Source organism: Aulostomus chinensis, chromosome 14 (assembly GCF_037954235.1).
Source record: "Aulostomus chinensis isolate RoL2024-O1b breed Wild chromosome 14, RoL_Achi_v1.0, whole genome shotgun sequence".
Classification (NCBI taxonomy): Eukaryota; Metazoa; Chordata; class Actinopteri; order Syngnathiformes; family Aulostomidae; genus Aulostomus; species Aulostomus chinensis.
In genome coordinates this window covers 27004915-27029820 of record NC_141333.1, presented here as the reverse complement: position 1 = coordinate 27029820, position 24906 = coordinate 27004915, and the positions used below count along the sequence as shown (strand labels likewise).

General features: G+C 41.9%; 1 protein-coding gene and 1 long non-coding RNA gene across 8 annotated transcripts in view; one reads left to right on the top strand and one right to left on the bottom strand.

Annotated features, from left to right (window-relative positions):
• The first annotated feature begins 379 nt into the window (after nucleotides 1-379).
• On the top strand, nucleotides 380-3190 carry LOC147250411 (uncharacterized). Its single transcript, XR_015119345.1, has 3 exons — nucleotides 380-517; nucleotides 683-758; nucleotides 3045-3190. It is a non-coding gene; the product is annotated as an uncharacterized LOC147250411 (long non-coding RNA).
• An 8959-nt stretch (nucleotides 3191-12149) lies between these two features.
• Nucleotides 12150-24906, bottom strand: part of ect2 (epithelial cell transforming 2) — a 52536-nt gene continuing 39779 nt past the window's right edge. For 5 of the 7 annotated variants that reach the window (XM_086225307.1, XM_086225311.1, XM_086225308.1 and 2 more), the window contains 3 exons: nucleotides 20146-20268; nucleotides 15618-16184; nucleotides 12150-13524 (listed from right to left, as the gene is read on the bottom strand). In XM_086225307.1, the coding sequence (XP_086081433.1) occupies nucleotides 15648-16184; nucleotides 20146-20268 (660 nt within the window). In that variant the 3' untranslated portion in view covers nucleotides 12150-13524; nucleotides 15618-15647. The remainder of the gene's footprint in view (nucleotides 13525-15617; nucleotides 16185-20145; nucleotides 20269-24906) is intronic. The other 2 variants (XM_086225312.1, XM_086225313.1) reach the window with 1 other exon arrangement.

Here is a 24906-nt window from a genome sequence, read left to right as displayed (position 1 = left end):
CTCCTTCCCATCTCCACCTGGTCTTTGCAGGACTGTCAATCCCTTCATCATCGATGTCATCCCCCACTGCCATCACCAGACAGTCCGTGGGGGGATCTGTCTCATAGCTGCTCTGGGATGACATACATGTGGAGTCCAAGCGCTTTAGACTTATTCTAGTTTCTATCTTTTCATTAATGTCATCTTTTTCATTTAATTGTCTCTCCTGATTGACCTGCAAAAAAGAAGATTTTAATGAACCACAAGATCATGTAGCGGCACTGTCGGTGTTGTAACTCTTATTACTTTGGGGTCCACCCCCCAGACACATGACCTTCCCTCCCAATGGGCTTGCACATCAAGAGTCCTCTCCACTGCTTCCACTATGTGCTTGTGTGCAGAGAGGACCTCTGCATGCTAAGGATCTGGGTCGGACTGTTCAATAATTGTTAAGTAAATAAATTAATAATCACTTTTTCAGAAGGAGCAATGCTGATGTATTCGAGGGGTGGTGGAGCCAGAGATGATGACAGCACTGGTAAGTGAAAACGTCCAATGGAGGACATTCTGCTCACCCACAATAAAGAGTAACACCGTGCAGTGGTGTCCTTCTACATGATGCTCCCTTAGTACCAGAAGACCCCCCCCTCCACCAACCAGCCCCCACACTCCTCCTCTCAGTCCCTTTCCCTTTTCATTTCAGCCTTAAACAGCCAGTTGGAGGCACTTTGAAGTGAAGGCAAAGGCAAATATGAAAAGAATGTGTCCTCCATGAAGAGGTGAGGTGCCTTTTCATTGCATCTATTCCCTGGTCTCGCCTTGCCTCGGGCCTGCGTGCTGTGCTACCTTCAGTCACTAGCTGGCAGCTGGGCACGTCCCTCACATTATCCACCAGACACAGAGTATCTTGGAAAGCTTTGAAGAGGCTGCATGTGAAGAGGACAAAAACCGGAGCAAGTCTGTATCCAGACGATCTCCATGACACAAATACTAATGTGGCAAAGCTCACACTTCAAAATGCTCCTGTGAGAATGCTGGCCAACTCTGGCCTCACTAATGTGATTACAGTTAAGCTAACGGAGGACACAGAGGTCTTGCTACGCAGAAGGTGTTTGTGAAATTACTGGACTCTTATAGGAGCCAATTGGTATTTATAATGTGTTCAGGTACACTCAAAAAACTGAAACTTGACTGTTGTTGGCTATAAAGCACAGTGTTATGTTTAAATTACTTAAAATTGTGAGTTATTCATATTTACTTAAGTTAGTTGCAGCAGTTGAAAGTAAAACAGTGCAATATCAGGTTTACTTGTCAAGGTTAGTTTCTCCAACACAACTTTGTTAATTAAAACCGATGCAAAATGTTAGCTCTCCCTTTAAGCACACTGAAGGCGACGTCACCCACGTTCAAGATCACGCGAGATTACAACGTAGCGTCCGTCATTCCAATTTTGAGGCATGTGGCATGCGCTACAATCCTCAGCCATCGTCGAAATAGTGGTAAGTAAATGCATTTTAAGTCTCATTTTTGTCACAAAACGAGTAGTATTAAGTAATTTTCACCGAATAGATAGGCGGCGCGTAATAGAAGGTGGGAAATTGTGGACGTTCATTTAGCTAAATTGTGGACGTCCGTTTAGCTAATTTGTGGATGTCCATTTAGCTAATTTGTGGACGTTCATTTAGCTAATTTGTGGACGTTCATTTAGGTTATGGCTGCTTAGGTGATCACTCCGGTCCTTCCACACTGGGCAATGGGTGAAATGACACAAGAAGGTTTTTCTGCAGTCACCGAGTGCGACTTGATTATGCCAATTAAACCCGCGAAGATTGGGGAGGGGGAGGGGGGGCATGGAATGTGCATCTCCTCGACCGTTTGTAATAGCAATGTAATTCAAACGGATTTTGGAAGCTGAGAAGCGGGAGTATGGTACACACTGTGTAGGGCTGGGCGATATGACGATATACTGTATATTGTCTGGACAGTGGAAAATGTCTATCATTTAATATGAAGCTCCACATCGCAAAATCGTTTACATCGCGAAGCACGAATGATAAATAACTAATTTTTTAATTATTTTTGCTGTATTAAAGGAAAACACCAACTTATTTTTGAATATGCATTGGAGACACTGCACATTCTATTTCAAAGCAAGAAAAGTGGAAAAAGTAATTACATTTTATAATATTTCACAGAAAGTCAAGAAATGTAATGTTCAAAAACATAGCGGCGTCGGCATCTGTCTTTGGAAACTCAAAAATGTACCATGCAAACTAAGAAATTCTTGAAAAATCAAATTTGCTGAGTATCCTAAACTAACATTTTGTTGCATGACCATGGTTTCTGATAACTGCTTCACATCTGTGGTGCATGGAGTCAACCAACGTGTGGCAACGGTCAACAGGTATTGCGGCCTAGGTCAATTGTACTAAATTCCACAATTCCTCTGCGTGTTTTTGAACATTACATTTCTTGACTTTCTGTGAAATATTATAAAATGTAATTACTTTTTCCACGTTACTTGCTTTAAAATAGAATGTGCAATGTCTCCAATGCATTTGTGTTCATTAAAGTGCAATTTCTCTGAAGAATTTTGACATCTACTCACCTTTTTAAAGACACTGCTATTATTTTGAACACAACTGTATCACTAGTAGACCACTGGCTCAGCCCGTCACATTTGATTTAATTTTTGACAATTGCCTGCCCCCACCCCCCACCCCCCTTTTACTAAATGAATGTTCTGCCTCCACAGAATTCAACTCTATTTCTCATGGAGCACAATTCTAAGTGTGTGTAAATTGCAATTGGCTGCTATAGTTGTGTTGTGTGTAGGCTAAGTTATTCACTCTGATTTCAGACGGGCCAGACAAAAAGCTCTTCCGTCATATTGCAAGAGCCAACCCCTGTGCTCTGCACAAGTGTCATAACTACCGAATATATTGTTAACCGCAAATTTAAAGGGGTGTCGGTGGTCATTTTGGAAATTTTCTTCTTTTCACACAGGGGCCTCCTGGGGAACAAAAAATTGTTAAAGAATCTTGCCTGTTTTGTCTGTTTTTTAGAGCGAGAGCCAAGAGGACATCTCAGCGGACCAGCGGGTAATGGGCATCTACGTGGTTCAACATCCAGGAGCAGATGCTGAAGACTACCCAGAAGATGTTGGCATCATGGTCGAGGGTGTGCAAGTGCTTCAGGGACTTAAAGGTGTTGCCAGTGCTTGTGCCCTCCTCTTTGGAATCATCTATGATCTGAACTTGAGCTACCCATCTGACCTCAGGTACACTTTTGAGTTTATTCAGAAGATCCTGATGGAGCTTGATGCACAAAGGCTTTCAGCCAAAATCCAGGTACTCAAAAACAAACTGCTGGATTGAGTACAGCTTGCTGGAGCAGTGGTTTGACTTTATTGCATCTGTGGTATTGTTTTTATGTTATTGTTATCAACATTGTTCTGTTTACAACTGTGGGTGTTTTTGCAATTCAAGAGTTGTAATATTTGTGCTTGACACCATTGTTTGAGCTAAATGTGGGTTTGAGCTCTAAAGTGTTTTATTGACAACTTATTAGAAACTTCTTTGAAAATATCTGCTGCGTGTTGTGGTCTGGGTTTTAATGTTTTAGACTCTGACATGGAAAGGATCTTTTAGTATTTTGTACCTTTTGAAACACTTGCAACAATAAAAGTGCTGCTTTGTCACATTCTGCACAGTGAACATTGCAGCCTCATTCATTTTGTCAGATATGTATGTTGATTTAACTTAACTTAGGGGGGTAGGGAGTGGCACAGAAAAATATTTGCGGTGAATAGGTTCACTCATTTTTATTAAACCAAGGCAGTTTGAGGGAGACTGTAACAAAAGTGGAGAATATAGAGGGATACAAAAATAGGTTGAACTTAAAACAAACAAAAACGATTAAACTGGCCAGAAGAACTGTGAACTGTTAAACATGTTTAACAGTTCAAACACGAGAGATTTGTTGAATTTACATAAAAATGTTTATTCAAGTGGTTCCACATAACTTTGTTAAGTAGATATTAATGAAGACTATTGAGTATATGTTACTCAATATTATTTAGTCGGTACTACTAGAAACTACTGAGTATAATTCACTTAATATATTTTATTAATATCTCCTTAAATATATTGAGTGTAATTTATATTGTTAAGTTGCTGTTAATAGAAGTAATTGAGTAAAGTTAGATCTATATTGTTGAGTAAATGGTAATAGTAATTACTGAGTATAATTTACTCAATACTTTGTAGTAATACCTTCTTAACAATATAGAGTACATTATGCTCAATAGTCTTCAATAATAGCTACTTAACAAAGTTGCGTGGAACCACTTGAAGAGACATTTTTAAGTAAATCCAACAAATCTTTTTTTTGAGTGTAATTTTGACCACTAAGGGAGTAGGAGTCCATTCACTTCGACTAGTTTAGGTTCATTCACAAAGGTAATTGAAAGCCAGGACTGAACAGGTGTTTTAATTTCAGTAGTGATCAGCAGTAGGGGTAGAACAGTGGTAAAGTACATGGTTCAGTATTTTTCTTGTCTGGCCCAGTTACAACAACCATGGTAAAGTAATGTTTTCATAGACATTTTTTTCACTGGGTGAAATATGTGTCAGGAAGATTCTTCAAGCCACCTGTATGTAAGTATGGGGGGGGGGCTACAAAAGCAAGAATCTTCCCGCACAGCTGAATGAATGGTATTACTGGAAGGAGGCTACTGGTCAGATCAGCGTGGTGTGGCAGAAAATACACTGTGATCACCTCAACTCTTCATCAAAGAAGGTAGATAAGACACAAAAGATCTGCTTCAATGCTGCCTGTCGGAGGTGGAAATAAACTGCAGGAAATCTGAACCTGTTTGAATGATTTGAGGGAACTGGACTTCGTTGATGCTTGGGATTGTTAATGAGATGGGATAAGTGGAGGAATTAAGGGAATGAATGAATGAAAGTGCTCTGCTGATGTCAGACAATTGACAACTTTGGAAATGGATGAAAAACACTGAGGCTGAAGATGTAACTCCTGTGGAAAGTATTGCTAAAACTGATGTAGAAAAAGAGAGAGAAAATTGACCGCAAGGACATGCTTCAGTTTGAAAATCAGCACACAAAAAAAAAATGTAGCTTCTACAATTGGGCTGGAGATTGACTGGCAGCTATCTGTCAAATTATCAACAGACATTGTTTGCTCTGTTGTTGCTGTGTTGAAAAACTTAACAGAGTTTAACAAGCTCGATTGATGATGCTGCCAAACCAAGCAACTCATTGTTGCAAATACTACAGCCTGAGGAAGCACAAGCAAGGCAACAAACTTGGTTTGAACATGAAAGTACAGCAAACGAGAAATTCTTGCATCATGTAAATAAATGATTGATGAATGCTAAATCATGCTGTGAAAACATGGATAAAATACAGCAAAGTCATTAAAATGTCTCTTCACATATAAAAACCTCTGTCATCATCTCATTCAAAAGCTTCCGCAAGTTGTACATGTTAAAGAGCAAAGGCTGAAAAAGGGCCTATAGCAGTGCTAATATAACTGAACCAGAACATACGGTTGCTGTGTTTCTGGCTGTCTGAGTAGTCAAGATGATCAAGCATGAGCCTCAGCTGAAAATGGACATGTCAGTACAACTGTGTTTAATTACACTGCAAGTGAAACCAACAGATTCCAGATGTTTGTGGCAAACAGAGTAGCTGTAGCTACAGAGGTGGCCCAGTGGAGGCAAATCAGAACTGAGCAGACTCCTGCAGATGAGGCCTGAAGGTAACCATCAGCTGACCACTTTCCAAACTGTTCGTGATGGCTTGAAGTTTTTGCTGGATGATGCAAAAGATTGGGTGATTTTATGTAATCACAGGTATTCCCATATTCATTTATTTGTCCTGGGCCTCCACAATATAAACACTGTCTGCCATGTATTGATTTTCTATTTGCGGAGCTGCGGCTCTCGTTCTCACTCAAGGCAGTGCACACTTCAGTGAATAGCATGATGTTAAATACTCCGATACAGTAGGTCTTCACACTGCTATGTGGTAACAATACTGAAAACTGCCTCCTCACTAGGGGATTCCTCTCCGGGACACCAGGAGACCACGAAATGTCCACCACACTACTTTTCATCCTACAACATGGACTTTCTCAAAATCCTTTTATATTGGCATGTATTTGTTGATTAAAATTGAGAGAAAAATATGGTTTCATCTTTGAAATAGTTCCCCTTGAAAATAGTTTTCAATAATTGGTTCCAACGTTTTAAGTTCAAGTATAATTCTTAAAATCAGCTGTGTTGTAAAGCCCCCACCACTTCTGTTGCAACCATATTTATAATGTGATTCTGTTGGAAACATTGCATCATGGTCAATGCTTGTGTTGTTGAGGATATGTCCAATGCTGCAAACAAGCTTCTCAGCTATTTGTCAGATTGTGGAAAAACTGAAATCATCAGTTGCTTAGGTTTTGAAGTTCAAAGACATGCTTCAAGAGCGAGGAAGACAAGCTAAATCAAATCAGGAACATTCATTTGACAAGAACAGGATGAAGCAGAACCACAAATCAAAGGTAAAGGTTCAGCCACTGACTCGAAATGATTTATGCAATACAGAAATGGCTATTATTTGCTACTGTCAGCAACAAAGGTTTCAAAAAGGAAATCTCCTTGGAAAAAGGAGCATCATCTGTGCAGAAAAACAGTGACATCAACAGGTCGGATCCAGTACTCCAAGTTCGACTGTAAAGAGTGGGAGGACCCATACAGGGGGCATCAATGCTTGAGGTTAGACTGACATCCCATTATCTTGTCAAAAGATCATCCCAGATCTAAACTTAGCCTAAAACACATCTACATGCTACCTGTTCTACGAAGGAAAAAAACAACAACAGTGCAAACGGAGCCTGCAGAAAAAGCATTGATGACTATATCATTTGCCACCCCCTTTCAGGGGAAGGTTGAAGAACGAGATGTCTGATGTGAATGAATCTTTCCAGGCTGCCACCGTGTATTTATGTAGGAGTGGATTATTTCTGATGGGGAGTAGTAATGTACCAGTGGATTATTTCGGGAGGACATGAGGGACTATGGCTGTCACACAAATGGGCTAGGCTGGCATAGCTGCCCACAAGAAGAGTGGAGGAACCTGGGTGAAGATGGACTAAGGGGCCATGGCCCTCGCACTGATTAGATTAGCTGGCATAACTACACACGAAGAGCAAAAAACCATGGGTGCCGATGGAAATTAGCTTAGCTGGCATTGCTGGCCAAGAAAAGACAGGAGGACCTTGGGTGGAAACAGAAAGAGCTTTAGGTGGCATCACCACTTTCAAGGGGCATAGAGGACCTCAGGTGAAAAGAGAACGAGGGAGGACATGAGGGACCATTTCCCTCGCACAAGTGAACATAAATAGTGTAACCCTGCACAAGGACCATACTGGCACAGAGGCAGACATATTGATGATTGGCTACATGGCTAATCATTGGTCATTGTGCCCCACTATTTAACAGTTAAATATGCAATTGCTGCTGCCTATCTGGCTAAATTCCATTCAAATATCTTTGGGACATTTTGGTGCGAGACCTATAACAGTTTTCACAATGAAGGTCTAGCACCAACAACAACAACAAAAAAAGATACATGACTTTGTATTGAATTTTTCCAAAATCCAGTAGCAGACCAACCATCCATCCAGCCATCTATACTGCTTATCCGTTAAGGGGCACGGGGGGCTGGAGCTTATCCCAGCTGACATTGGGCGAGAGGTGAGGTGCACACTGGAGATGGGTCTCCGGTCCATTCCAGGGCCATCAGGAGAAATTTGTAGGAGCTTTAGGGATCTTGTTCAACGGCACTTCAACATGGTCGGGGGGCAGTGAGAATAAAACCCTTCAGTTGCTAGACAGTCACTCTACCTCACGAGCCATGACGGCCCTCTTGACCAGCTATTCTCAAACTGTAGTACATGTACCACAGGTGGTATGAAAGCTCCCTCAAGTGGTAGCCTACACAGAGGAATATCAGAAATATTTTTCTGAAAGTAAAAGAAGTCAATAACATTGAAAACACAGAATACTATCAAAAGAATAAATACCTTCAAATTAAAACACATAAACTGAATTGTTATTTCACAAGTTGTCTTTCTTGTAATATTTTTGAATCATCAACTGTGTGGTCATGTTCATTCATGTCACGCGCGTAGCCAGAGCACACAGCAGTCGTGCAATTCACCTGCTCCTGCTGATGTTAGCAATAAAGGAGGCAAGCTGATAAGGAGATATGACTCGAGTTAAATCCACTTTGGGTTCACTTAGACTGAGGAAGAACCAAAGCCCCAGTGTGTGGTATGAGGGGAAGTTTTCAGCTGTGAATCCATGAAACCAGCACGTATCAGACAGAACTGTGAACCAAACAGAATGACTGCTGGATTTTTTCACACACTGAACATACTGGCACACAGTCCAGGTCCCCGATTCAAACATGTTGTACACCAATAGCTCAATAGCATCTCGCAATACAGAATCGTAGATCATAAAGATAAAGGACAAGATTATCCTGGCAGTTTTGGCCTGAAATAAATCTGGGAGCTATCAGCATGAAGCCATAGGACCCATATGGGTGCTCCTAACTCCTCCGATGCTGATGAACTCATGCTTCTTCTTTGCTGCTCACCTCCGTAGAACAAGTAGAGCCAGCACTCTGAGTGTAAGAGGAATTCTGTTGCGTGTTATTCTAAAACTTTCAGTCTCTGTTGCATAGAAACCTGCTGAAACACACTGACTTATGTAACAAGTAACTGGTCAATGTCTTTGAAATCAGTGATCTCATCCATCCATCCATTTTCTACCTCTTATCCTGTTAACGGTTGCACGAGAAGGGGGGGGGGGGGGCTGGAGCCTTCCCCAGCAGCCTTCGAGCGAGAGGTGGGGTTCATCCTAGACGGGTTGCCAGTTCATTGCAGGGCCAACTTATATAGACAGACAACCATTCACTCTCACAGCGGTCAATTTAGAGTATTTAATTAACCTAGTCCACACTTTCATGTCTTTGGACTGTGAGAGGAAGCTGGAGTACCAGAGAGAACCCACACAGGCACAGGGAGAACATGGAGACTCAACACAGAAAGATCACGTGCTCCAGCCGGGGCTTGAACCCAGAACCTTCTTGCTGTGAGGCGACAGTGCTGACCACTGCACCACCGTGCAGCCTTGCTCTCAACCAGCGTGATGGAAAAATATTTTAAATGAGCAGTTTAGCAGACGGCTGGAAATTGAACTCATACATTTACAAATATACAATTATAAATACGCTGGTAGAGTATTACTGACAATCATGAAATAAATATCTTATAAAAATTAAGGTTACTTAACAGCTTTCTTGTTTGTAAAATAAGATATTAAAAAAAAATAATATGCATGTTTGAGCACAGTTCGTCCCATGTCTGCCCTGTGCATGAGCGAAAGCAGCACCCACTGTGTCCTCTGTGTAGGAACCTGTACTAACTGTGTACTGCTATTAAATTAAAGGTAATTCCAGCAGAGGTTCCAGCTGCCACATATTTGTCATGCTGGATGAGAGCACTGATGTCAAAGACACCAGCCAGTTACTTATGTTTCACAAATATACCATTATAAATATGCCAGGAGGGTAAAGTATTACTGACAATCATAAAATAAATATCTTGGAAAGTTTGCAGTGGTTAACAGCTTTCCTGTTTGTACAATTACACATTTAAGAAATGTAGGGTTTGATGTTGGCTGGTAGATTTTGGATGTATTTTTTAGATAAAATGTGACCTTTTGTTAAATAAGTTAGATTCTAAAAATAAGTAGTTTAAAATAAAAGGTAAATGAATTAAATCATGTTCAGAGCTGGGATTCCTTTCATCCCCAAATAACACAATTCACCCTTAATGAATAAGTGGTATAGAAAATGGATGGATGGAAAAGACCCTGTAACACCAGGTAAGAATTGCTTCTGTAGCCCTCCACACACACACAGCATGAGTGCAAAGGAAGTTCATCATGACCGCAGGGGTCAACGACAGGAATGAGAGGAGTTCAGTAGTGAGGAATGACAAACACTGACCAAGATGTCGCAGTTGCAATGTCAAGCATGCTCTCAGTGGTAGTGCGTTGGCATAGAGAGGAAAGGATTCTGTGGCATTTCTGGAAGGACTGACCTTCTGCCTGACCTCAACAATATGACTGCAACACTCAATAAGGGGGCAGGGTACTTATTAGTGATGACATCACACCCCCCAAAACAAAGTCCCTTGACTCCAACAGAGAACAGCAGTATCTTTTTTTTTTTTTTTAATATTTCAAACCTACCTACGGTGAGACATGGGATTATAATCCAATTTTCAAAACCAGGCAAAGACCCCAGAATTATAAAAAACAGGAGGCCAATTACCCTTGGGAGCTCAGACTACTATTACATTTTCACAGTCTTTAAAATGGGATTTCAAATCTCATTGCAGTAAGACAAGCTGATCTTTTCAATCACACATCACATAAATATCTTCAGTCATTTTGCAAGAAAATTATGCCACAATTTCTGCAATCTAGTTCCTCAAATATTAAGATATATGGCATTGTGTTATATAGTAATCTAATCTAAACATTAATTTCTTAACAGAAAATGTGTAACATCCATCCATTTTCCATACCGCTTATCCTAAAAGTGTAACATTCAGAAATAATGAAAATCCTCTTTGGACGTTGTCCTATTCATTCCCCTCTACTCTTTTATTATATGGATGTCTTTATAGTGGATGATGATGATGGCAAACCCATCACCAAGCAGATGAGGATGAGAAATTCCCCCTCGTGAGTCTCCTGGTTGACAGCAACGCTTCTAAAATCTTTCAATATTATCTGGTAACACAGAATTCCATCAACATAATAGTCTATCAGTAGCAGTAATCCCTGCTGAATCTCATCAGATTTATTGCCAAGCATGGGTGTAGATTCAATACTGTATGTCTCCAGTTTCTCATTGCTGTCCATTCATCCCCAGAATCTTCCAGAAACCCTGGGAGATTTTTGGTGGTAAGTTTGATGGTAATGACCCACTTGAAAAGAAGGAAGATGGCCAGGAAGAGGGCCGACCCAAGAAACAGACAAAGCGGTAAGGGAGGAAGGAGATCTTTGAGATCCTCATATTCAGCAAAATTAAAAGTTGTCACGCGACTAACCAAGCCAATAAGATGGGTTCCATAAACATTTTCCAAGAAGTTCCAGTGCTAGATTCTGATATGGACTGCAGAGGTGCGTTTTTATCCTGTGTGCCTTTTTTATTTGTCTTCTAGCGACAATCAACCCCTGTTAAACCCAATGAGGACAGTGAAATTGAAGAGGAAGCAGAGTTGGTCTTCACACGTGGCTTTCCACTCCTATATTCAGGCAGGTATTTCTTTGCCCTACACACAAATAGAACACAAAGGTATTTGAAATTCTCTCAGGTTTATCATGTTCATCACTTTGTAAATCTTTTTTTCTCTGCGTTAAACAGACTAAAAACTTTAACTGAAGTCCTTCCAATCACTGAACAAGATCAAACATGGCCCTCGATTTAAAGAGGAACGAACTGTTTGAGGTACACGGTACTTACTCAGATAAGCAGAGGACTACGAACAAACATCAGCATAAAGTAGCATTTTTCCACCTAGGCCTGATATTGAATTGATATATCCATCTACTATCTATACTGCTTATCCATTAATGTTAGATAGATATATCTATATATATAGATATATCTATCTATCTATACACACACACACCAGACTAGATTTTTTTTTAAATATGCAAAAATTAAAAATACTCATAGACAAATACAATACAAATTATCAACATCAAAATAACTGACATGTGAAGCACAATGTCATGTGTTGTCAACATACCTACTGGAGTTAGCATGCACACAGCTAGGGTCCGTCCCATCTTGTTACACCCCTCTGGACATTCAGAGGCAATTGTCCCTGGAGTGTCCACTCTGAACTCAGTCCAAGAGAGAAGCCAGTGGCAGCAAACCATGAAAAATCGGACTGAAAATGATTCAAAAACGGTGTCCATACTGTATATGTTTGGTTGCTAATAACTGAGCTAAGGTAGCTGCAGGATGAAAGCAGAATTTTATTTTATTTTCAATCATTGACTGGGTCACACGATTACTTACAAAAAATTTGCACAGACATGGTATGTTGTGTGTTTTACAGAGACCCTACAACTTTTGGATTTCCAGCACATCAAAGGAACACAAAAAATCACACTCACACACACACACACACACACACACACACACACACACAAACACAAACACTTCAGGTGCATTTGAAGGGCATTTAATACCAAGAAGAAACAACAGAAGACAACTAAAGCTCAATTAAAATAGCACACATACAGAAATAAACATAGACCAAACAAAGATAAATAGAAAATGGTTACATAAAATGTATTCCACAAGAATAAATATGTACACTGACGCAACATCCCTTCTTGAACACGTATACCCACAGTCGTGTGCAGAGAGGAAGAGCAGATATGGACTTGCTCTTCATCAGACTGGTCAAAAGAAGCTTTATAAAAGCTGGAGAGGGAGGTCACAATTAAAGGGTGAGTTCATTACAATCAGGAATATTAAATGAGTGAACTACTAGACACTCTAAAGGGAAACATAACATGTCAGTTAAGGTCTCACAGAATTACAAAAATCATAGAAGACCACAGCACAGTGAAGACTATGGGCGTCAACCTACATTTAGGAGTACATAAACGCATAAAGAACTAAGGAATTTGCATATGTTAAGGAGACATACCTCAATATTTCTAATTATTCTAGTTATTTTACTTTCTGAGTACATGTGTAAGCTGGAACACTCAACACCAACAAGCCGAACAGGCAACACTCACTATTTCTAATAAAATCAATTTAAAATGATCCATATTTCAAGACAATCAATAACAAATGTATATAGAAAGCAGGGCGTCCATCTTCTCAGAATAAACCAGACATTTGACCTGAACCAGTTGGCCCAGTCCTGGTGCCATACCCTTCCAGTTGTCTTCCACTAATACAGTCTCAGTCCAAGCAGAAAGTTGTCTGATGGCATGAAGGCTAATATCAGTGACCTGGGATCTAGTCAACATTTACTCAAGCTGCAGGGAGTCGAAGGTTTCCACTGTATGAAGCAATCTAACAGAACAGCTCTGACACTGACTCATGGCAGTATGTCTGCTGCTTCACTGCAGTGTTCCAGCTCACTGTCTGGTCCTTTGGATGTGAATGGTCAGAGGAGAGCTCCAATCTGGGCAAATACTTGTCCTTTATACTTGAGATACATCGACCTGTCTGGTCCTGTCTTGCTTTTAGCAGCAATCAATGCAAAGTGGGGCACAGAAGGATGGATTGGCCGCGGCTGGTGGTCCTCAACAGCACCTGCATCTCAGAAGAGGTGGGTAGTCGATCGACTGAATGTGTGGTACTTCCTTTCAAACATGGACGGCAGATTGACCATGGAGGGGGAATGGTGTGCCTGAAAGAGGAAGAGGTTATAAGAACATGAAGAAACTAGGGGGGGGGGGGGGGGGGAGAGAGATTAAAAATATCTGGCCCCTCTGCTGAAGGATTCCTGTCATTGGCGTGCTTTTGGCCACCCTATCAGGAGAGCTCATTGTCCAAATTCTTTGTTGAAATCCTTCAACAGGGTCCAATGAGTGAAGACACAGAAGCAGTTAGATGGTCAGGAGGGGAACAAGCACCATATTTAGTTGGAGGGGGACATAAATAAACTACAGACTGGGATACAAGACATTGTCAAACAGACTGAGCAGAGACGCTTCCTGGTCTGACGACAAAGTCAACAGATTTTTTTTCTACAATAGCATCCCATGTTTTTATATCCAGTAGGTGTATCGTGGGTCTTGCATCAGCCCAATCTTTCTACATGGAGTTTTTCTTCAATGATTCTCATATGGTTGATATGATTCTCTTTGGTTCAATCCCCACTTCCCACAGTGACCATGTATCCTTGAGCAAGATACTGAGCCCCTAATTGCTCCTGATGGCCCTGTGACGGACTGGCAACCCATCTGGGGTGTACCCCACCTCTCGCCCAATGTCAGCTGGGATAGGCTCCCTCCCCCAGAACCCTTAACCGAAAGTGAAAAAATGACAGAGAAAAATCGCACTTCTGGCCTGTTTTATTCAAAAATGAGTGTATTAGCTTGGCGAGCTCGAATTTTTCCTGTATTCTGTCCAAGAGTGGACTTTTGTAAAACTACTGACTGCTTTCCACAGGACAGCCTATTATATTTCTAATATAAAATAGTCAATTTATTGGGTCCCTAGTTTGACTGTAGAATTTCTCCAAAAATAAACCCATAAATAGTTAAAATATTGCATGCTGCTATACAATAAGATCATTGAAATAGCTTTAAATGATTTTTTTTCCTAAAACAAATGCTAAGTTCTTGTGACTGCTTTTATTTTGAAAGACACTGGAAATGTTGAATCTACAGTTGATTTGCAGAGTCACATGTCAATATGACTGAAAATGGGTAATTTCTCTGTGTGTCTTAGCTGGTTTAGCAGATAGAAATAAACTTCTTGTGAGGGGAAAAAAACAAATTTAAATTAGCAAGCTCCATGAGCAAAAATGTTGCATTGTAGCCTGCTCTAATCTGGAAAAAGAAAAGTGTGTTCCAACGCAGATGCAGGATGTGTGTCCCAGAAGTAAATGGTAGAGCAGTGATCATCCAAATGGAAAGAGGGGAATGTCCCAGTTGAATGTAGGACAGTATAAGGCTCGTGCCTCAGCTGTCAGAGGCAGATAAATGGTGGACAGATAACAGAGGCGATGAGAGGGGGAGTCAGTGTGACTCCCATGAATATATTGACATTTTGAAATCAAGGCTGCTGTTTTTATCAAAACATCCCAAAATACACAAAGGGCATAACATCCTAAATTAAAGGCATGCCTTGACATTTACATTTTCAAATGTGAAATTTTCCTCAACAGCACTGACATTAGTTAATCATATGCTTTCTAAAGGTTTGTTAGCCATGCTTGGATTGAACGTAACTTTGGCTGAGGTCTCGTTAATGTTCACTGATCTTAACAAAAAATGAAACATTCGGTGGGTGATAACCTGCATTTAAATGAACCCCAGATAAAAACCTCAATCAGTAAACAACTTTTTCACACTCCAGCACCAGTGTGCCCATTTGTATCCAGCCCATTATTGATAGCAGCTGCCACGTGAACATGCTCAAATGCCACCACCAGTTAGTAACCCAGGTGAACTGAAGAAGAGCTCTTCCCAATCAACGCTTAAAATCTTTGCCCTTTATATTCATGCCAATGTCAGGTGGGGAGAGGCATTAAGACAGATCCAACCAGAGCTAATCACCCGAGTCCAGAGTTCAGCAATCTCTTATGAATCTGATCCATCATCGTTGCAGGGTCTCAGCTTTTAAGAAGTTGATTTGGGACTAGGAGAGCACTCAAGGTTATCTGGATGTTAAAAGGCAATCACAGAGTTCAGTCAGTAGAAAAGATTCATCCGAAATTAGAAATGGTGTTGGTGCACCCGTAGTAGAGACGAGACCACAATAATGTTTGCTCACATCAAATGCAGGGCAGGACTGAACTGTAGTTTACAGCAGAGTCTCCCTGCGAGGACTGCTCAGGACTGCTTTGCGCGGGTCCAGGGGGGCTTGAGGATCCCTGCATGACTTAGGCATGCTGCTGCCTTTGACACCAGCAGGATGAAGAGCTGGGGCCCTTGACTGGAAGCCTATAGCGGGCATGTGTCTGGCCACATGCTGGCCACATTTGGGTAGCAAGCATTTAGATTTGAGCTGGGTGGAGTCTGCAGTGGCTGCACACAAAGTGGAAGTGGAATGGCTTGAGGACATGGACTGTTGCACTGGCTGGGTCGTGAAGGGAGCCATGAGGCTAGACTTGGACTCTAGGGTCCTGGTGTCATAATTACAGCCAAAATTTCGGTTTCCTTGGGGGACAGATTCAGAGTTGGGGCTATGGGCAATATTTTGAGCTGGGCTGCAGGGGGTGTGAATACAGACAGGGACCCTGGCTCTGACAGGAGGGTTGTCCAGAGAGTTAGAGCGCTGCACCATGGCACCGCTCTTGGCAGAATCAGTCAAACTGAACGTGGAGGCAGAACGAGACATCTGGAGTGCATAACAAAAGAGAGACATACTGTGTATGGAGCATGGATTCACAGATACATCATGACATTCATCGAGATAAGACTGAGGACACTCGTCTTGATCTGATTCAGAATAGAAGGCAGGAAATTAATATCACATAAGACTAAAAAGTGAGGTCCAGAGACGTCTGCAGAAGATTATCTAAACTCCCAATCGAACATGTCAATAATGGAGATTAAAACACAAAATGAATTAGTACAATTGGCAGTCTATCCTGTAATATTCCAATTCTTTAATGTCTTCTTTCAATCAGGGATGTTCCCAAGAGCTTTAGTGAGAATGCATATGTGGAATAAATGAGCTCATCCATATCTATCTCTGCACAAGATGTGGAGAGTCAACACTAATTATTGACTCAATGAGTGAAAGATGAGATGAAACTGCACAGAGCAGAGAATAATGATATATCCCTAATTCACAGAAAGACACACTCACTAGCCATTTCTTTGTGTGCACTAGTATAAGGTCATGTGATCCAGTCCAACAGCTCTGCCGTCTACTTCACTTTACCAGTAAACAGTCAACAGCCTGGTCCAAACTTTCAAGGAGAACTGTCTGGATCTTAACATCTGCAACACGAAGGAGCTGAACTGTAGGGCCTGAGGGAAAACTCCATCACCCCTGCTCCAGCCCCTCAGTGTCCAGGGTTAGCTGGCAGAGCAGGTTGAGGCTTTTAAATATCTGAGGACAGAGGCTGACACCTGCCTGTCCTTCACACAGCACACTGACTGTGTAAAAAAAGCACGACTGCGCCTAAACCTGCTGAGGAAACTTAGGACTTTCAATGTCAGAGTATTTTAACACTGGTGTACAGGTCATCATGAATCCATTGTCACCTTCAATATTTCATCCTGGTACAACTTTCTCTCGCATCATCAATCAGGGAAGCAAAATAACTGGTTCACCCCCAAAACCCCCATCAGAACAATACAGCCGCTCAATGATAAGGAAAGCCACCATGATCATCAAGGACCCATCACACCCACTCCACCATACTGCCATCAGGCAGACGCTATGTAGTACCACTGGCCTGCAAGAACATTTACAAGAAATCTCCCATTCCCTCTGCCATAACCACTTTGAACCAGAATATGAAATAAGCAATGCAGTCTGTTGCTGCTTCTGGATATGTTTTCCTTTTAACAATGATGTCTTAACGGTTTCTTTGAATGAGTGTGATTGTGCCTGTTGAGCCCTGTCAAAGAAAATTTTCAGCCACCATTTGGGGTAGACAACAAAGTTTATCTTAACTTATGACGAAGCTTCACTGTCACTGTTTGCTCACGCTGTTAGATCGGCCATCATTATCAACAAGTAAAAGGTGCACTAAGCCTTGTTGCATGGTTTCAGCATGATTTCATTTGTCTCAAATCATAGGCATCTTCCCTTGATCTGCTGGCTGCCAGGCCCCTGAACACTATGAATAATTCTGATCTCTGGAGACAACACAGGGATCACAAACGACAAAGACTGAGTACACAAGATGTGCACATAAACATAACAAATCACGTCCCAGATCATTCATCATTGACAAGATGGGGGGTGAGGGTAGTGCGTGTGCATACATTGGGGAATAAGTAGAGTCGATCGAGTAATGTAGTAGCTATGACACGTAAGCCATTTTTCAATGTAATAGTTTTTTTTATTCCTAGCTTACTCTATAAGTCCTAGCTAGCACCAGCAACAATTCAAGGAAGGACAAATTCTATAAGTGTCTCTTTTGCAAAAGCTCATAAAATAATTTTGAATACATCAGCATTAACTTATAACCTTACAAAATAATTTTAAATATATCAGCTGTAACTCATAACCCAATATCGTAAAGATATTGTTTAAAGACTTAGAATATAAATTTACTCACCAAACAGTTGGAGTTTGCGCACTAATCTTAGCGACGTTAGCGCAGCACAGGTCCACTTTCCATGTTGATGCGCGTTCACGACTTTTACAGGGACACGGGGGGGGGGGGGTCAAGCTTTCTCTGTTTTTGTTTGGTATTTACGAGCGTCAAAAGAAGTGACGTCAAGCAACAATGCTTAGTGCACCTTTGTGGTGATTGAGTACATTTACTGTTTGACTCTGAGGGTAAAACAACACAAAACAAAGGGGCTGGATTGATTCCTCATCTGGTTCTCACTACCATAAACTGGGTTTCCTTCCAGATTATGTGGTTCATTTCAATTAGTCCTTACATGAACTTGCTTCCCCATAATTATGTCTCTCGCTCACACAGGTGCTAGTTTCCTTTCTCTTGTTCTCTCTTGCTATCCTGTGTCATGTGGTATAATGTTGTGCTGTCTCTTGTTGAGCAAGAAAGTAGGTGCACTTGTTTTGAAGCGGCTTGTCTCAGTGTCAGTCAGAAATGTGATTGCATCAAGGTATGAATTAAGATCAAACAGTGAGGCAGCTAAACAAGCCTCCCCAACCTATTCCAGCCCCCACACTCTTCACACATCACATTTGTATTATCTGTACGATGTCCTCAAGGGAAATGTTTTTTAAGTTACTGACACTAAATATTCTATTATTGTGATCTGACATGATTATAAGTGCGGCCCCCAATAAACACTGACCCTGTGAACTCCTGGTATTAATGCTAGACCTGATGTGATCTGATCAGTAGTGAACATTAGTGTGTGTTCACCCTTGGATTTATAATCCATCTCCAAATGTCTCCCGTGATTGGCTCTCATGTCCCTGCTCTGGATGCAACCAAACTCCTACATTGCTTCTTTCTGCAACATATCAATGTACTAACCTGTGACAGTTTTTATTTATAATTATAACAAGTGCCCCATGTGACTATGTTGTTTAAAGGCGTGTTTATTTGTTGCCGTAGACTGATCAACAAACTTGTCTCAGTCTGTCACTAACATTTTTGATTCTAAAGGAATTATCAAGTTGTGGATGATGTCTGGTGTTTGAGCTCTGCGAAGAAGAGCAAGAGAGAGAGTAAGACAGCGAGAGAGGGATGAGCGAGAGACATTAGTTGACTCTTATGTCAGGCTCTGTACGCTACACATTATAACAAAAGAGGTGACAATTTTGCACTCCAAACTGTCACCTTGCTTTTTGGTTTAACATACAGCAAGTGGCAGGTGAGAGAACAGAAGCACATAAAATATTCTCAAGATCTCATTCTGCTGGTATTATTTTGTTCTCCGCCTATTGGAGTTTGCCTGCTCAATGTATGCGAGGCTGCTATCACGATGTCAAAGATGTGTGCCACACATGCACACTACTAATTTATTTACACACCCATGCACTCGCTGTCATTCCAAGGTCACTGCAAAACTGCATCATGCTAGCCCGGATGGGGTGTTAGAGCCATGGAAAAGAACCACGGTAGGCAGACTTGATCATAATTAAGGATTTAATTCACGTGTTAAAATGCTCATTAACTGCCTTAGGTGATCAGATCCTATTTGGAAAATATTCTATCATTATTCATCCCTACAATCGCAGATTAACAGTCTGATAGCTAATTGACACAAGACTAGCACTTAACCAAACTGTGTGCATCTGGCCCCACAATTGTTTGAATAGCTGTAATGAGGAACACAGAGTTGGAAATAAGCCGCAAAACTTTTCCTGCTTTTAGATCAAAATCACTGATGCTGCTCCATTGTAACTAGATGCACAGATCGGTTGCCTAGTTCTCAGCACAAGGACAAAGACCTGGAGGCAACTGAAAAAATTTAACAATAAAACAATGACAGCCAACAGCCTCCCAGGATTAGCTACTGTGAAGGCAATACAAAAGACAAAGGACAGTGATGGTACTGGAAAAAGACAAATGTGAGTAGCACTCTTTCAGTTATTAAGAACAGGTATATTACTGAAACATGTTTTTTTTTTGGGACTGTGAATGAATGATGTGAAAAGGCCAGTCCTAACAAGACATAACAGACAAATGACTTACAGCCAGTGTAGAGCTGCTGCGGTTTTCATTACTCAGCCTCTTCTCATCAGGGGTACTGTTGGCCAGGAACGCCCTCTGGATCACACGCTTCGGTGTCTTGGAGAAAGAAAAAGCCCTCGTCACCTAAAAAAAAAACAAGCCCACACGCCCACCCAACACAACCCATGCACGCACGCACGCACGCGCGCGCACACACACACACACACACACACACACACACACACGTCATTGTCATCAATACATTTCTGTTTTGATATATCTCAGCTGCAATATCATTTTGATCACGATCACCTACTGTAAAGTTGGGGAGGGGGTTATGCGTTTGTGCGTGGGGGTAATTCTGATTGTAGTTGTTAAGTGAATCAATTACAAATTTATGGTGTTGTAGTTTTTTTATGAGGCTGAATTGGTTACTTTTCTATTTCCCCGTCTTGACGGTGGTGCTCCAGTGTAGATCTAATGCAAACAAAATCATACTAAATTAATGATAATTTGTAGTCATTTTCAAATACCCAAACCAATGTTTGTCTTGGGTAGAGGTGGGTTAAAAATGTCTAAATACTGATATTTTATCAATATACATTTGTAGGAAAGATTAGCGATACATAAATCTCAGTATCGATCTTTTGAAATGCATTCGATTTTACCCGTTTATTTTTTAGTTTTTGTTTGCCCCTTTAGTCTGGCGTGATTTAGTGCTTAGTGCAACGTTACTGCAGTCAGATGATCAGATCTCGCGAGATCCAGGCCATGTGCCTCCGATCAGAGAACAAGATGGCGGAAGTGCAACTTTAAGAGCCGATGTCTTGCAGCACTTCGGCTTTAAGAAGCAAGAAAACTGCGCCCAACTTGACAAAAATAATGCTGTGCGCAAAATGTGCAAAGTAGAGGTTAAGTACAACAGAAACACAACTAATCTCCGGAGCCATGTGACGAGGCATCACCAAGAGTACACTTAGCAACCAGGAAACTACAAGTCACTGCAACAACCCTCGCTGGAGAAAGCATTTGGGAAGATGTTTCCATCCACGGCTCCATGTGCAGAGAACATCACTTAGGCTCTGGCAATTTTGATCTGCAAGGATCTCAGACCATCCTGTGTGGTAGAAAATGTAGGCTTCAGACCCCTCGTCCAGACACTGGAACCACGCTATGTGCTACTGACACGGAAACAACTGAGTAAAGTCACAATCTCAAAGATGTACAGAGAAGTTCAAAACAACGTCACAACTGCAATGAAATCGGCAGAGAGAGTTGCCATCACTTGCGATAGCTGGACAAGCAGAGCTACGATTCCTACTTGACCATCGCCTCTCAGTACACTGACAGTCACTGGTCCCTCATGTCCCACGTTTTACAAACACGGGCGATTGAAGCTCACCACACCGCGAGTCGTCTTGCTGAGCTGCTGACAGTTTGTGGAAGTCTAAGTTGCCCTTTTGTTTTGAATGACGGTCATATATTTAAATAAAAAGTGCATGATGTTGTATAACTATTGTTTAATGGTCAGTTCTCAATGTAAAAATAAATATTTAATTATGCAGCAGGTTAGAGGGTTACTTTTACAATTGAATTTACAGCATTAGTCCTTTGAGAATCTCTTCCATTACCAAAGCAAAATTGGTATTGTAACTAAAATATCGAATCGTATATTGTATCGAATCGTATCGACTTGGGACCTAGTGTATCAAAATCGTATCGTATCGGGAGGTCAGTGGTGATACCCAGCTCTAGTCTTGGGTGACCCTACAACAGATCCAAGTGAAAGGTCCAGACAAAGAGTAACTCAAAAGACCCCAATGACGATAAACAAAGTTGAACCGAGATTTCTGTTGCCCAGACGCAGCCCACTCTGGAGTCAGCCCTGGAGGTGGGGTTAGGTGGCAAGCACCTGGTGGCAGGGCCTGCACCCATGGGGCCAGGCCGGGCACAGTCCAAAGAGGAAACGAGGGTCCCCCCTCAAAGGGCTCACCACCGATGGGAGGGGCCAAAGGGGGCAGGTGCTGTGTGGAGTAGCAGTCGAGAGTGGAGACCTTGGCGGTCTGATCCTTGGCTATAGAAGCTGGCTCTGGGTACGTGGAATGTCACCTCTCTAGTGGGGAAGAAGCCTGAGCTGGTTCTTGAGGTTAAGAAGTTCAGATACTGTGTCGTCAGACTCACCTCAACACACGGCAAAGGCTCTGGAACTAGTCCTCTAGAGAGGGGTTGGACTCTCTTCCACTGGCATTGCCAGCAATGAGAGGCAATGGGCAGGGGTGGCCAAACTTTTTGCTCCCCGGCTCAGTGCCTGTAGGTTGGAGTTTCACCTGGTAAATGAGAGGACAGTATCCCTCCACCCTCAGGTGGAGGGATGGGTCCTGACTTGTTTGCTATAATGCGCCAAATAGTTCAGAGTTAGGGTGTCCACATGTGCACTTGGCACCAGGACACCTTGGGCCACAGTTGGATGATCGACCGTGGTCATGTTATCGGACTTGCGGTCATATGTCTTGGACACTCAGGTGAAGAGAGAGGTGGAACTGTCCGCTCGGCTCCAATGGTGAAAGAGGATGCTGGCCAGAGCTGGCACATCTACACACATTGTGAGGGTCTGCTGGGAACGTCTGGCAGAATCTCCCACCAGATGTTTCAACTCCCACATACGGGAGAGTTTTGACGATGTTCCGAGGGAAGCATTGGACATCGAGTCTGAGTCGGCCATGATCCGTGCCTCCATTGTCGAGTCAGCAGATTGGAGCTGTGGCTGTAAGGTAGTTGGTGCCTGTCGTGGCAGTAATCTATGAGCTCATCGGTGGACACCGACGCTGAGGGATATTGTCATGCAGAGGAAGGAGTCTGGGAAGCAGTTGATGGGTACTGGCAGGGCAAGACGTGTGCAGCTTTGGCGGTTGCCAAGGCAAAAAGTCAGACACGGGAGGTTTGGCAAGGCCACAGAGAACAATATCCGGATGGATTTGAAGAGATTCTGGACAACTTTCCACCATCTCAGGAGGGAGAAGCTGTGCACAGTCAACACCATATATGGTGCTGTCAGGAATGAGACCCTGCCCCAGGTGGAGGAATTCAAGTACCTTGGGGTCTTGTTTGAGAGTAAGGGAAAGATAGAAAGTGAGATGGTCTACAGTGATACGGACTATGCATCGGTCCATTGTGGTGAGGAGGGAGCTGAGCCTAAAGGCAAAGCTCTCAATTTACCAGTTGATCTATGTTCCTACCCCCACCTCTGGTCATGAGCTTTAGGTAATGACCAAAAGGACAAGATTGTGGGTACAAGCAGCTAAAATGAGTTTCATCTGGAGGGTGGTTGGTCTCTCCCTTAGAAAAAGGGTGAGAAGCTCTGCCATCTGGGAGGACCTCAGAGTAGAGCCGCTGCTCCTCCACATCGAGAGGAGTCAGATGAGGTGGCTCTGGCATCTGGTCAGGATGCCTCCCAGGGGAGGTTTTCAGGGCACATCTAAATGGTAGGAGGCCTCAGGGAAGACCCAGGACAAGTTTGAGAGACTGTCTCTCAGCTGGCCTGGGAATCCCCCGTGAGGAGCTGGACAAAGAAGCAAGAGGAAAGAGAAGTCTGGGTTTATTTGCTTAGGCTGCTGCCCCCGCATAAGGGGAAGAAGATGGATGGATGGATGGATGGATGGATGGATGGACGGACAACAACAGTATGATGACACCTTTCAGGGTGTTATCTTTTTAGTGTTCCTGTGAAAACAGGACTGAGGAAAACGTGAATCTATATTCTTAAAAAGGTTATTTGGGCCTCCAATGGCTACATGTAGATACACTAAAATGATTATTGGGTTGTTTTTCTTTTCATAACAATAGAACATAATTACAGAGAGCATTTTCTCCACAAGAAAGATGAAACTAATGCAGCTTTTTTGGAACAATTTGTTTTTAATCAGCAAGTGAGCATGATGCAAATGAGTTATACTGATTCATCTTAACCTTAAAAATAATAAGAATTCAGACTATTTCCTTTAGTGACACCATGCAGGTCTTCATAAGACACTATTTTTTGACATCATTAGTAGAGTATATAGAGAAGTATGTGGCGTGAGACAGAGTAACTGTTTTTACAAATACATCAACATACATCAGCAACCAGGGAATATCACCCTGTTAGATCTTCCTGTCACCATGAAAAACATGATGTTCACTTTCATGATGATGGCTTGCTGAAAATTACTTCTCAGTCTGAGTACTCTACTTGGACTCTGAGCTTACAGCCTTCATATTGTTATCACAAGTATTATTGTCATCATTATTATTTATATTTTTCTATCTGCATTATTAGCTCTAGTCCCATGCACAAGCATAAGAGCACTGCATTTTCTTGAATAGATATCAGCTGTGGATCTCTGCATCTGTGTTAGGATATGAGTAAAAGCAAGAATAACAGAGCCTACACAGTGCCCTAGAACATTTGGTTAACCTCTTAACCTTCACTGCTCTCAACTACTTCTTTGAGTACTTCCAAAAGCCAGATCAGCCGCTTTCTCCATGCCATTTTACAATAGTACTATCTGTATCTCTTTGTTCCAAAAGCAGCATCATGCTTATATAGAGTTAAATATTCAAATCCTGGAGCTTCCCACTTTGGGTAAGCTTTCGAGCTGCTAAAAAGAAAGGAAAGAAAAATAAAAAATAAAAATCCAAAGCAGATTTCACTGCCTGCCCATTGTTATGGAACTGCACAATAACATCAAAAGTGGCAAACCAGATGTCTAGTGAATAATTTCAAATTGCCAAAATTAATTCTGT